We start from the raw sequence: 15158 nt of genomic DNA, 5'->3' as shown, positions 1-15158 counted from the left end.
AGCACTAGATGTCTCAAAGGACCAGTACTCCTGTGGGGCTGGACTGCACAGCACAGCAGGGATGCTAAAGGGGTTTCCTGGGCCAGGCTCTGAAGGAACTAAGTGGCCTTCTAAAATGTCTGGAATTGTCCTGGGGGTATGGCGAACTGGCGACGTAAGATTTGTGGCTCAAAAGGACTACTCTGCTGCTGGTATGGAAGATGAGATGAAGCAACCATCATCATTCTGAGAAAAGAACCCTGGCTTAGATAAGTGGCAACACTACTGGAAAGGAAGAAGCTGTTCTGAAGAATACCAGATGGGGCTTGGCAACAGATTTAATTAAGCCTGAGTGGAAAGGAAGAGAGGAAGGAGAGGAAGGGCGTCATGAGACAGCAATGCCATTCATTACCAGGAGGCAGAACACAAAATGAACCTTTGAGAGGAGATATTATTGGTTCCGTTTTGAGCTCGCTGAATTTGAGTTCTCCGAAAAACACTGGTGATATCTACTAGTCAGTGAGAAACAGAACATAGAATTCAGGTGAAACGACTCAGCTGGAGAGAAAAATTGATGCACTATCATTGCAGAGAAGGCAGGTCAAACCCCAGAGTGCATAAAATCGCCTAAGGGAAGCATGAAATTAGCCAAAAGTGGAGGTGAAGACCCCCTTCTTCAAAAGCAAAACACTAAGATAATAGAATAAAAAGGAATATTTGTGAAGACACTAAAAAGAACTCACTGCAAATTATATATTGCTATGTATTTACATATCTACATCTATATTTATATATATCTACATAGATAGATAGATAGATGATAGATAGATATAGAATTATATAAAGCAAGAGAGACTGACAGTGGGAGAGCCATACCAGTAGAAACTTAAAAAGAAACGAAAAAAAGGGTCAGAAATGTCACACACATAAAAGCAATCAAATAGGATGGAGACCAAAAAAAGATCATGAGATTTGCCCTAGCTGCTTTATACCCTGATTTGCTCGTTTTCTCAAAAGCTATGCTTCTGAGGACACTGTATACTGACAAAAGCCAACTATGGGTACTTTAGTAACAGTTGACACATTTGTGACCAGAGTCTGAGGACAGGGGCCATTGAGACACATCAAGGGAAATCATAAAATATTAACTCACTGCCCAATTTTCTCACTTCTAAAAAGTAAGAAGCACAGGCTCTGTGAAGCACAGAAGTGATCATCCCCAGGGGAGAGGAGGGCTGGGTAATTTTCAAGTTTCATCCTAGACTAAAGATACACACGACCATTTAAGATAAACCCCAAAATGATGACGAAATTTAAGTGGAAACAAGTTATTGTACCTCATGTTCTTTGATGAGACCCTTGGTCCTTCCTCTACGGATAAGTTTCTTTTCTTTATTTATTTGCTTTTCAAGTTTTAAAATATTGTCACTAAGCTTCCCTTTTTCAATATCTATTTTCAGTTGTTGAACATATAAAGACAGTTCATGATGAAGAGACTGCAAAAAAAAAAGGGGGGGGGGAATATATTAACCACGGGAACAAAATATACAAAAAAGTATTTATAGTAACAATAAATACATGTGTAGTGACAAAAGGACAGAAACAAAGCTTAAGCGCCATTCTGATTCATCCATATATTTTGGGGGAAGATGTTTTAAAACATCCCAGGCCCATAAACATGGGTTTTTTTTTCTAACTAGAAATGTATTTTAGCTGTGAAAGGCACTGTTAAGAAAATGAAAAGACAAGCTACAGACTGAGGGAAACTGTACGCAAACAGATAACTGAGCCCATGGAGACAAAAGTAAATGTAATGTGTATCCTGGATGAGATTCTAGAACAGACAGAAAGAACATCTGGGGAAAACTGTGAAAAGGTCAATGAAGTGCAAACTTTAGGTAATAATAATGTATCAACCTGTCAGAGTAAACTGCTAGAAAAAACAGTGTATTAACATTGACCCAGTAATTGCATCAACGATACTATACTAATGTAAGATGCTGATAACAGAGGAATCTGGGCATGGGGTACACTGGAACTCTCTGCACCATCTTTACAGTAATTCTGTAAATCTAAAACTATTTTAAAGTAAAAAAAAGTTTATTTTAAAACGAGTTTTAGGAGGATCCTTAACAGTACATATTCAATCCTCTTACACACAGAGATATAGACACGTACATTTTAATTATCATATTAATTACACATTTCAATATTATCATTTAATATTAATTGCCATTAATTATCAGAGCACAATCTCAGTGGTAGATGCTTTCTACAAATCATTGCATCAATTCCGCCCAGTAGGTGGTGTTATCTCATTTTTATCAGGGAGGTTCCTAAAAGTTAACTACCTTGCTCAGCGTCATAGCTGCTGAATCCAGGTTTGTCTGCCACCAAAGGCTAGACCTATTCCGCTATGAAACTCTGTATGAACCCTGGGACTGCAGCCTGCAGGGACCAGCCCACCGGTGATACAGCGTAGGCAGGAAAACCCCAGGAATGGCTCTGACAACCGACAGCCCAGGACCAGACATATAAAAACGTAAGTGCAGAGACATATGCATGTTCTTACCTCCCACTTGGCACACACATCTCTACTCTTTTCTTCTAAAGACATCTTTATGTCCTCGGTTACATTATTTTTCAGTTCTTCAACAGCTTTCAAATACTTGGCCAGACTCTTTGTATTATAAATTATTAGTGCTTCCTAAAGAAAAAAAAATGCAAACAAGATCATAGAAACCTCATTCTAATTCTACTGCCAAATCCTCAAAGCTAATTTTGGTATGTCTTTAACTGGTAAAGTAGGAAGGGGCTCTCTGAAGAACATCTGAAGATTTATAGGAGACTTCTCTTTGTAAATTGAGGTTGCTAGCCCTTCGGCATCTCTTGAATTCTTTTCAAAATAGGGCTAAAATGTTTATTATTCAAATGTAGTTACACACGAGGCCCAGATTAAGATACCTTCATGATATTCAAAATGATTTTTGTTACCCCATTGATAAGTAATTATAAAGTTCACTGTACAGGTTTAATAAGCCACTGGTTAAGTTTCCTCTGAAGTTCTTAAGTATTGAACAGACAACCATACTTCAAAATATAACATGAAGAGTCTACCAGTTTTGTTTTGTTTTGTTTTGTTTTTTGTTTTGAGATAAGTTCTCGATCTGTCACCTAGGCTGAAGTGCAGTGGCACAATCACAGCTCACTGAAACCTCAAACTCCTGGGCTCAAGCAAGCCTCCCACCTCAGTCTCCCAGAATGCTGGGATCACAGGTGTGAGCCACCGTACCCAGCCAAGACAAAATTTATAGAAAGGTTAACTATCGTGCATAAGCAGTTAGCTGAAAGGAGGCCAATTTGTTTCACCATCAACTTCAAAGTTTTGCCCAGGGCCACTCATGTTGGCAGTCTCTCCCCAGCAGTACACAAGGATGGGAACAGCCCTGACAGGCATGTGTCTGCTCCTAACCTGACATACTCTACAGGAGCAGAAACACGGCCTAGGTAACTAGTGAATGACAGAACAAAAATACAGGTCGGGGCCTGTGTGTGAAAAAGGCCCCTATAGGAGAGAGAAGATGAAAGTCATTCTCAGGGAGAAGCCAAGCAGGGTGGGAATTCGCTCATTCACTCATTACACATTTTTATGCATCGGCTGCAGGTAAGGCACAATGTTGAGCTCCAGGGCCCTCCTCCGAGGCCTCCTGGAGGACTGCTAGATTTATGACCTGGGGAGACACCTTTACCCTGTATGCTAGTCATAGCTGGGAGCTCCCACTGCCCGTGTGTGCATGCCTACCAGGACAGGGATCTTGCTTCTGCTGTGAAAGTGTATCCACTTGACTAAATGCCATTGGCAAAATGGGGGAAAACCAAAAGGAAGACAGTCAGGGAGAGGAAAATGGTGTGAGAACTGACACCTCCAGCCCTTCTCTGGTAAAGGAGCCAAGCAGCTGGGCACAGTGGCTCACGCCTGTAATCCCAGCACTTTGGGAGACTGACTTGGGAGGATCACTTGAGGCCAGGAGTTTGAGACCAGCCTTGGCCAACAGAGTGAGATCCTTTTCCTACAAAAAAATTTAAAAAAATTAGCGGGCGTAGTGGTGTGTGCTTGTAGTACCAGCTACTTGGAGGCTGAGGCAGGAGGATAGCTTGAACCCAGGATTTGGAGGCTGCAGTGAGCCGAGACAGCACCACTGTACTCCAGCCTGGGTGACAGAGTGAGACCCTGTCTCAAAGAAAAAGAAAAAGAGGGAGCCTAGGAGCCTCTATTTTTTTTTTTCCTTCTCTTTTTCCTGACCAGACCATATCTAGCCACCTAGAATCCAGTCTCACCATCATTTAAAACAAACATTCATTCTTAAGGTCAATTTAGTACTTTCTGGAACCCGGGAGTAAAAGTGGGAATAAAAGACAGAGGCAAGTGGTTGAAGGTGGCAGCTAGCAAAGTGCAAATGGCATGAGATCAAGCAGACAAGGGCTACTAAGGTCATAGGGAAAGCAGTGCTGAAATGACTGACAACAGGGTCCCAGCATGGTTAGCAATTCGGAAAGGCAAAATAGTGTTGAGGCCCAGAAGACAGATGGAGGTCGTGATGAGAATGAAGAGAGGCTCCTATAGGATGCCCTTTCATAAAGAGTAGGAGTAGGAATGGGCCACTGCCTTCCTGAACCTTTATTTCCTCCAAATGCCCAGCTCATTTTAAGTGTTCAATAAAGTGTGCTAAATGCTGAGTATGAATGAACAAAAGAGCTGGTATTACTCCACCTCTCCCATTTGCTCCAAGGTAGAGGCATTTAGCTTTGCTTCTAATTCCCCCAGCACCTCCCACCATGTCAATTAATAGTGAGTCTCTGGTTTGGTGACATCTTAAGCTGCAACCTCAGCCTATCAAACCATAAAAATTAACCTGAAACTGTCTCTATAAAAAACACTATTAGGTCTTTAACTACAGATAAGCATGTTTCAAAGTTTTTTAATAATAATGGTATTTTTTTACATTCAGAGAATGTATGCAAAGTAATTTCATATGCCTTATTTTCACTTAAAGTCTCACAACAAATCTGACAGGTGGATAGGGCTGGAATTATTATACCAATTTTACAAATTAAAAAGCCAGAGAAATTAAATTCTTGTTCAATGTCATAGAGTCAGCTGCACTCTTTACACCATATCACTGAGTACATTTAGCAGATCCACAATAAAATTTGAATTAAAAAATTCTATACTTCAATACTTACATTTAGTAACCTCAGGGGAACGATATATAATACTGGGAAATTCTTTTTAAGTTATAGTAACTCAGTATATAATTACAGTGAAGGAAACATCTTGATTTCAAACAAGATAGGCAGTTAACAATAAATGTCTTACATTTGGTGGTTGAAAAGATTCCCACCTTGTATTTTGAAATGAGTTGACCGGGGCTCTCTCTTTGCCCCAGTAACTGCTGAGCCCTCGTCATATATGATTCAAGTTCCTTCTGGGATTCTTCCATCTTCAGCCTGATGTCCAATTCTGGTGAAACGTCGGTTGAGTTCTTCAATGCTGCAACAAGTTTTACCACATTGATCTTGAAGAAAAAAAAATTCTCAAATTAACACAGGGACCAGTTCTTAATAAATTCTTAAGTTAACAAATACTTCGACTACTTGTTATTTTCCCACTAGACAAAGATATTTAGATATCTATCTAAATCATGATAAATCTATCTAAATTATGATAAATCTATCTAAACGTAGATATCTATCTAAATTATGATACTTATATACTATGATACTTATATTTTCCGACATGCTCTAAATTATAAAGAAATAAAACATAAAGCAAAAGTAATATTTTACGAAACGTTTCCAAGCTACAGGGCTATCACTCCCCTTCACTGCCCACCCAGTGACCCCTCGGTTTTAGAGAACAGAATTACTAAATAGTGAATATTAAAGAGAGACCTGGACTTTCTCTTTAGCTTCTTGAATCTTTGCCTGAAGCCCAGTTGTGAGAACATGTTGAAAGGACTCCTGGCTTGAAATATTTTGTATATCCATTTGTAACGTATCTTCAGTTCTTGCCATAAGCTCATCATACATAGAGCCTCTGGCAATAAGATGCTATTAAAACAAATTGAAGTGAAATCACAATAAACATTCTTCTTATATGTTAAACATTAATCAAAACAATCTCAGGAAACCAAAAAAGTTCATTATTAATCCAAAATCAGGCAAATTTGCATTCTGAAAAATGATATTTTAAGGAGTCATTTTGAAAGTTCATATTGATACAATCAGATTCTGAACGTGTTTTATAGATTATACAGTAAGCACTTCAATAAAATAAAGAATAAAAGTAATACAATGACAATAGAAAGGAAGTTGAGACAATGGTAATAAATCTTAAAATGAACTTGTTCCATGTCAAAGTAGTGAAGAGGAGAATTCAATAAATGTTACTGGAGAAAATAGCCATCAGAAAATAACCTTTATATATCATAACAGAAATAAATTCCAAATGGGTCAGAAATATGAAACCACAAAAAGAAGACATTATCCATAAAAACCAATCTGTAGCCAGGTGCAGTGACTCACGCCTGTAATCCTAGCACTTTGGGAAACTGAAGCGGGCTGATCACCTGAAGTCAGGAGTTCGAGACCGCCCTGGCCAACATGGTGAAACCCCATCTCTACTAAAAATACAAAACTGGCTGGTCATGGTGGCACACGCCTGTAATCCCAGTTACTCGGGAGACTGAGGCAGGAGAATTGCTTGAACCCAGGAAGCAGAGGTTGCAGTGAGCCAAGACTGTGCTCCTGAACTCCAGCCTGGGTGATAAGAGCAAAACTCCATCTCAAAAAATACAATAAAATAAATGAAATAAAATAAAACTGGCGGTGGCTCATGCCTGTAATCCAAGCACTTTGGGAGGCCGAGGCGGGCGGATCATTTGAGGTCAGGAGTTTGAGATCAGCCTGGCCAACATGGTGAAACCCGACCTCTACTAAAAATACAAAAATTAGCCAGGTGTGGTGGCGGGTGCCTATAGTCCCAGCTACTTGAGAGGCTGAGGTAGAAGAATCTCTTGAACCTGGGAGGTAGAGATTGCAGTGAGCCAAGATTGCACCACTGCACTCCAGCCAGGGCAACAGAGCGAGACTCCATCTCAAAAAAATAATAAAATGAAATAAAATCTGATCTGCTCTCTCACTGCAGAGGGTCTTTCCAGGCCTAAGAGTAGGGACAGACATGACTGCAAAAATATAAAAACCCTGCAGTGCAAAATAAAATAAACAAAGTCAACAACTCAGCAAAAATATTTGACACAGAAATGAAAATGGATCACAATTCAAAGAGCTTGTATAATTCAATTTAAAAAATGCCGGGATCCCAAAGAAAATTTTGAAAATATAAGAACAGATAATTCACAGAAACAGATGTCTAATAAATACATGATCATTCAATATTACATGTAGTCAAATAACTACGCATTAAAACAGTAGGGAGATACCACTTTTCAGTTCTCAAGTTAGCAAAAAATAATTTTTTAATTACAACTCACAGTGGCGTGGAGATACGGTTTGGCTGTGTCCCCACCCAAATCTCATCTTGAATTCCTACTAGTTGTGGGAGAGACCCGGTGAGAGGTAAATGAATCATGAGGGCAGATCTTTCCTGTGCTGTTCTCATATAGGGAGTTGCCCTGCACAAGCCCTCTTCTCTTGTCTGCTGCCACATAGATATGCCTTTCACTCTCCGCCATGATTGTGAGGCCTTCCCAGCCACGTGGAACTCTAAGTCCATTAAACCTCTTTCTTTTGTCAATTGCCCAGTCTCAGGTATGTCTTTAATAGCAGGGTGAAAACAAACTAATATGCATGGGTATGATAAAATAGAAGTTATAGTGTGTGATATCAACTATGTAAATGTTGATCTTATTTGTCTTGGGGCACTGGAATTAACAGTGATTTCAATTTTTTAAAATTAGCACGTTCATTTATAATTTCAATTGTTCCCTCTTTTAAATTATAAAAACAACAAAAAAGCTCATGTAATTTAAAAAACTGAAAAACAATAGAAAGGTACAGCATGTAAAGAAAATATTCATAGCCAGGCGTGGTGGCTCATGCCTACAGCACTTTGAGGGACGGAGGCGGACAAATCACTTTAGCCCAGGAGTTCAAGGTCAGCCTGGGCCATACAGCAAAACCCTATCTCTACTAAAAATAAAAGAATTAGCTGGGCGTGATGGTGCATGCCTGTAATCCCAGCTACTTGGGAGGCTGAAATGGAAGGATCACTTGAACCTGGGGAGGCTGAGTGAGCCATGACTGTGCCACTGTACTCCAGCCTGGGTGACAGAGCAGAACCCTGTCTCAAAAAAAGGAAAGAAAATATTTATTTTATGTCTACCATGTATTAAGAGCTGGGAATAACACAGGATTAAGATAGACTCAGTTACTGGTATATCTTTACAGATATTTTTCTATGAATATAAATGCATTATATATAAAAATACAACTCTGTTTAAAAACCACAAATGAGATTACATTATCTCATTATCCATACAGTTTAGGAACTTGTATTTCTTACTTTAGAATATATCTTGATCCAATATTTTGATCCAATGAATATCTACTTAATTCTTTCTTAATAGAAATATATTTCAGTGTGCTTGTATGTTCACAATAATTTTTAAATTATTAAAAAATTTTTTAAATATTTAATTTCTACCTCATTTTTTCATGAAAATAAATTCCAGATACAGTAGATAAATAAATACTAAAAATCAGAAAAGCACTGGCAGATGAGATGGCATGATAAATTTATATAATATTTTCAAAGTAATAAAAACTATCACACAATGAAAACACAAAATGCTGAAATATACACTTTTCAGAAATGTAGGCTTAGAAAAATTATGTAAATGTTCCTTTTTATTCTAGGAACTTCCCATCTTGTTGTAATTTATGCTGTGTAGGTTTTATAGCTGAGCTGGAACTCAGTAAAAACCTCAATGATAACTCCTTTCCCAGGAGAACTAAGTGATATTAAAACACACTCTTGCCTCATTGCCTTTCAATGAGTTGACTGCCTGAGAATAAAGACAGAATGGAGATGTAACAACATGAGTCACTCTGCCTGCACTGAGTAAGGAAAGGAGAGTGGCTTCATCAGTGGGTGAACTTTCAAAGCATAGATTGTGTGATTTTTTTTTTTTTTTTTCTAGAAGGAGTCTCGCTCCGTCGCCAGGCTGGAGTGCGGTGGTGCAAACTTGGCTCACTGCAACCTCTGCCTCCCGGGTTCAAGCAATTTTCCTGCCTCAGCCTCCCGAGTAGCTGGGACTACAGGAACATGTGACAACATGTCCAGCTAATGTTTTGTATTTTCAGTAGAGACGGGGTTTCACCATATTGGCCAGGATGGTCTCGATCTCTTGACCTTGTGATCCACCCGCTTCAACCGCCCAAAGTGCTGGAATTGCAGGCGTGAGCCACCGTGCCCAGCCTGATTGTATAATCTCTTATGTGTACTCTGTACTGAGCTCTATGAGACTGAACTCACTCATCTCTTCATTGTCCTCTGGTGCAAGAGAATATTTTAACCCACATGTTATGGCTAAGAAAATAAGTTCAAGAGCTTAACATTCGTAGGTATTATCAGTGGTCTCCTAATCTAACCTCTGCTTTCAAGCAAAATAACAACAAATGATCCAGGGATAAAATCCATTCATTTTCAAAACACCCAACAAAGAAAATTAAAACTGTAGGCTTATTACTACTTACTTTAAAACTTTCTATTTATCTTAAAATATAAATGTGCAACCATGAAAGTACCCTCTTAATACTTTTACACTCATACCTTCAAAGATTCTACCATTGAGGTGTCCACATTATCTTGATCCAAAACAGATTTGGCTTCTGCCTCCCAGATTTCCACTTGTCTAATGAGTTTTTCAACATCTTTAGCCACTTTTAGTTGCCCTGTGAATTCTTCATCTTCTTTTTCATGTTCCTCTCCAGCCTACAACATTCAAAATTACCACTGAAAATGTCAGCATGTACATAACAAAATAATTTTCCTTTTCAAAAAGTGACACCTGTAATCCCAACTCTTTAGGAGGCCAAGGCAGGAGGATCACTTTAGGCTAGGAGTTTGTGACCAGCCTGGGCAACAAAGCGAGACTTCATCTCTCCAAAAAATTTTAAAGTTAGCTGGACATAATGGTGCGTGCCTGTAGTTCTAGCTACTCAGGAGGCTGAGGCAAGCAAATTGCCTAAACCCAGGAGTTTGGAGCTATGATCATGCCACTGCATTCCAGCCTGAGCAACAAAGCAAGACCCTGTGTTCAAAAATAAAAGATAAAAAAGTTACACCACTTTCTTTTCTGAAGAGTGCTGATTAAACATATTTTAATGACATAAGATGTCGTTCTTTGACAACAATAACTTTTTTTGTTTATATGAGGTCTCGCTTTATTGCCCAGGCTGGAGTACAGTGGCACAATCACAGTTCATTGCAGCCTCAACCGCCCAGGCTCAAGTGATCCTCCCACCTCTGCTTCCCGAGTAGCTGGAATTACAGGTGTATGCCACTACGTCTAGCTAATTTTTTATATTTTGTAGAGATGGGGGTCTCACTATGTTGCCCAGGCTGATCTCAAACTCCTGGGCTTAAGTCCCATCTCAGCCTCCCAGAGAGCTGGGATTACAAGTATGACCCACCATGCCTGGCCAGTGATAACACTTCAAAATAGTATATATCACTTTGCAAATTAAAAAGTTTGTTCATGGTTTCTTACTTAATTATAATATCATTCCTATCAGATAATACTTTCTCCATTTTACATGTAAGAAAATTAAAGTTTAGTAAATTACAGTAAGTGATGGTAAACACATTTCTAAAACTCATACACAATTTAAATAAATACAGCTATTAGTAATGGTAGTTGTAAAATATCAAGAAGAAACTCAGAATCAAATTTCAACAAAATTAAATCTTTTCCCCATTAATAATCTATAGGTTGACATACTATAGCTTTACATGATAGATACATTATTTCTTAAACTATATGTTGACAAATTATAATGGTTTATATTTATGGAGTACACAGATACATGTTTTTTTTTTTTTTTTTCCCCGCGATGGAGTCTCAGTCTGTCACCCAGGCTGGAGTGCAGTGGTGCAATCTTGGCTCACGGCAATCTCCACCTCCTGGGTTCAAGCAATTCCCCTGCCTCAGCCTCCCACATAGCTGGGATTACAGGCACCTACCACCACTCCTGGCTAATTTTTGTATTTTTAGTAGAGATGGGGTTTCACCATGTTGGCCAGGCTGGTCGAACTCCTGACCTCAAGTGATCCGCCTGCCTCAGCCTTCCAAAGTGCTGGGATGACAGGCGTGAGCCACCGCTCCCAGCCCAAAGATACATTCTTAAAGTTGTTTTTAATCAGATCACTATTTTATTTATTTTATTTTAAATAGAGACAGGGTTTCACTATGTTGCCCAGGTTGGTCTCGAACTTTTAGCTCAAGCAATCCTGTCGCCTCAGCTTCCCAAAGTGCTAGAATTGAAGTCATAAGCCACCTTGCCTGGTCAAATCACATTTCAAATGTATCAGAAGACTCTAGTATTTTAAAGCACACTGCAAAAATTCAGATCTTTCCAGATTTTCTAAGTAGGCATTCTTTACGCTGGCACTCCATCATGCCAGTAGGTCCCAGCCAGTTTAAAAGTAGTTTAAGTAAAGCTGTGTAAGTTATCACGAAGGTGGAGCGTTTCCCAAGCCATAGGTATTATATCTTACGAGTATATGATTTTTAATTTATTTTTTGTTCTTTTCCCACACTTTTTCCTATAAAGTCATCCTCCAAATTACACAACAAAACATGGAAGAAATAGAATATTTTCCCCCATTTTACAGAAAGAAAGCAAGACACACAGAGGCCAGGGGTTAGCTTAAAGGTAGCCAATTTCTGTGCACTAGTCAGAAGTAATCTCGAGAAAGTAACAACTCAATTTACACTGCTCAGAGTCAGGACTGCTCTGTGAGTCTGTGAGAGCACAGTAAGTGGAGTAAGTATCATGCTAAAGACTTCATGAGGGAAAACATTTAAGCATTTTCCTAGGAAATGACCATACTTTAAATGTTATCTAACAATTCACACATTTACCACCATCTCAACAGTATCTTTTCTTTCTTTTTTTGAGATGGGAGTCTTACTCTGTCACCCAGGCTGGTGTGCAGTGGCTCGATCTCACCTCACTTTCAACTTCCACCTCCCAGGCTCAAGTAATCCTCCCACCTCAGCCTCCCAAGTAGCTAGAACCACAGGTGCGCAAACACATGCCCAGCTACTCTTTCGTCTTTTTGGTATAGACAGAGTTTTGCCATGTTACCCAGGTTGATCTCGAACTCCTGAGCTCAAGCGATCTACCTGCTTTGTCCTCCGAAAGTGCTGGGATTACAGGCAGGAGCCACCATGCCTGGCAATATCTTTTTTATTAACAGCAAATTTAAATTATTTCTATATGCAAGTGAAATATACAAGGTACGATTATTTTACCTTTATATGTTGATTAGAATTTTCAGGAAGTTCTATTGATGTATCTGTTGAAAACTCAACAGTTGCTTTTTCTTCTTTAGATAGAATATTTCCAGAACTGTCAATAGTGGGCTGATCCTGTTTTTTTATCATCAGTGGCAGGTTCATTTCCTATACAAAATTAATTTCATGAAATTTAATACTCATATTTTTATTTTATGCTAATATACATTACAAACAGGAAGTGGACGTAATATATTCAAATATATGTTTAGGATTAAACTACAACCGTGTTATAAAATGTGAGCTTTTCACATAAAACACCTATGTCTCAAATTGTTAAGAATCAGTTGAAAAAATATTTTATAAAAAGTCTGCTTTTATGAGGCACTATGCTACATATAAAGATAAATAAGGCTCGGTGTATGTTCTCAATGAGCTGAAAATCTAGTAGGCAAAACAATGCTTGTTTTTCCTTCACGGTAAGTAAACTTTAACTAGACAGCTCTGTAGTAAAAAGGGTTCAAGAATTAAAAGCTTTCTCAGGCATATACTCAAGAAAGGTTTAAGAATTGAAAGCTCTCGTGGGCATACACTCAAAGAAAACATGTATCCACATGAATGTCCATAGCTACATTGTTCATAAAAACCCAAAAAGTGAAAAGAATCCAAATGTGCATCAACTAGAGAATAGATAAACAAAATGTGGTATATCCATACAATGACTTATTATTTACCAATAAAAAGGAATGAAGTACGATTACATTCTATAATAGGCATGAACCTTAAAAATATTATGCCAAGTAACATAAGTCAGTCACAAGAGATCACATATTATATGATTCCATTATGTGAAATTAAATGTCCAGAATAGGCTAATCTATAGAAAGACAGTGGATTCGTGGTTGCATAGGGCTGGGGCAGGGGGCATTGGAAGAAAATAGGGAGTGACTGCTGGGTTTCCTTATGAAGTAATAAAAATGTTCTAAATTTTTTATGGTAATGGCTACATAACTCTGTGCATATACCAGAAATCAATCAGTTATGACCTTACAATGAGTAAACTGTATGGTACATAAATCATATCTCAATAAAGCTGCAACCAATCAAAAGAACTTACGAGTTGAGTTTTTGAAACCAACTTTCTCCATCTTTTATTCAGCCTTCTCAGTTCTTTAGAAATAGATGATCCAACCACATCATTGCTGACTTCGACTAAGAAATTTCCTGCTTCATTTAAAGTAGCATGTTCTAGATTCCACTGGGCTAGTGTCTCAAAGGGTACCTACACAACACACAAGCAACATACTGTCTTAATGACATAATACTCTCTTTCTATTATGTATAATAAATGTTCACCAAGGCTATTTTTTTTTTTTTTTTTTTTTTTTTTTGAGATGGAGTCTTGCTCTGTTGCCCAGGCTGGAGTGCAGTAGCGCAATCAAGGTCATGGCAACCTCCATACCAAGACTAATCCTAAGCAACATTCTTTGCAGAGACTTTGACTTTCCCCTTAGAGGAGTCTCCCAACCCTGTCGGTCTAGCTCTTCACTCCTAAGTGCTAACTGGCAAGTGCCAGCTGTCTGTCATCACTCCTGGTCCTGGACTTTTAAGATGCATCTGATCTCTCTTTCCACATGGCTGATGAACTTACAGCAGAGGTTTCCAAACTTGTTTAGTGCATGGAGCCTTAATTGTCTCATTAATTTTTTCAGAGAGTCCCTAGGTCAGAAATATTATCTAACAGTTCCCATTTTCAGTAGTTAGGTTTAACAACTTAGTAGCAGCATGCATGGTATCCAACAGATGGATGTTGTTGTGTCTCCTTCAAATTTTAGAGTGTTCTGTAAGTTCTCTTAGTTCTCTCTGTTAGCTCAGGGTTTCTTAGCAGTTTGGGTATTACAACCTTAGAGTGTTATTTTTCTCTGAGTTATGTACATTTTTATAGACAATCTTTAAAGACAGAAGGACTGTTGGAAGACAAAGATTTGAAATTCTAGTACTAATACAGGTGACAGAAGTGATGACTCAATCCCTAAAATGCTCTTTTTTGCACTCTTATAGTTATCACAAATTTTACTTTAACACAAATAATCTATTTTCTATTAATTTTAGTTTCTATTTTGGAAATGTTTAATCTGAAAGGCTATCTATAGCCATCTGCAACAGAAAAAAACAAATGAAAGAAAGAAAAACCACCTCAAATAATCATAGAACAGATTATTACATGAATAACACATGAAAACAATAATGAATTACATTGAGAGTTCTTCCACACCCCTACATATAAGTTAAGGTATCTTGATTTTCCTCCTCTAGAAACTCAGGAACATTTTAGAGCTGAAAGGTTTCAACCAAATGGAAAAATAAAATTTTCTGAACAGTAGTTTATTTTAACTGTGTCTATAAGCTACCCAGTATATTAAGTCTTATTTCCTCTCCAAAGAGCTTAGTAAAACATCTCCCAAAAGCTATTACTCCATATGCAAGTTATACCTTAAGAAAGCTCTATGTGTGGGAAGGGGGGGCGTGTATGTGTGTGCGTGACCATGTATAAAACCTATAAACCAGTGGAGAAAACTGCCTCTTGGCAATTATATCGGGAAGAAACTAAATTTTTTCCAAGACCTTGAAGAATTT

At 38.3% G+C, this 15158-nt stretch overlaps 1 protein-coding gene across 16 annotated transcripts in view; it reads right to left on the bottom strand.

Moving 5' to 3' along the window:
- SYNE2 (spectrin repeat containing nuclear envelope protein 2) overlaps nucleotides 1-15158 on the bottom strand; it is a 374252-nt gene that overhangs the window by 227633 nt on the left and 131461 nt on the right. For all 16 annotated transcript variants that reach the window (XM_037984103.2, XM_037984105.2, XM_037984100.2 and 13 more), the window contains 7 exons: nucleotides 13639-13803; nucleotides 12540-12689; nucleotides 9833-9994; nucleotides 5932-6090; nucleotides 5382-5555; nucleotides 2552-2686; nucleotides 1317-1475 (listed from right to left, as the gene is read on the bottom strand). In XM_037984103.2, coding sequence (XP_037840031.2) covers nucleotides 1317-1475; nucleotides 2552-2686; nucleotides 5382-5555; nucleotides 5932-6090; nucleotides 9833-9994; nucleotides 12540-12689; nucleotides 13639-13803 — 1104 coding nt within the window. The remainder of the gene's footprint in view (nucleotides 1-1316; nucleotides 1476-2551; nucleotides 2687-5381; nucleotides 5556-5931; nucleotides 6091-9832; nucleotides 9995-12539; nucleotides 12690-13638; nucleotides 13804-15158) is intronic.

This window comes from Chlorocebus sabaeus, chromosome 24, assembly GCF_047675955.1.
Source record: "Chlorocebus sabaeus isolate Y175 chromosome 24, mChlSab1.0.hap1, whole genome shotgun sequence".
Classification (NCBI taxonomy): domain Eukaryota; kingdom Metazoa; phylum Chordata; class Mammalia; order Primates; family Cercopithecidae; genus Chlorocebus; species Chlorocebus sabaeus.
This window is presented reverse-complemented; position numbering and strand designations above follow the sequence as displayed.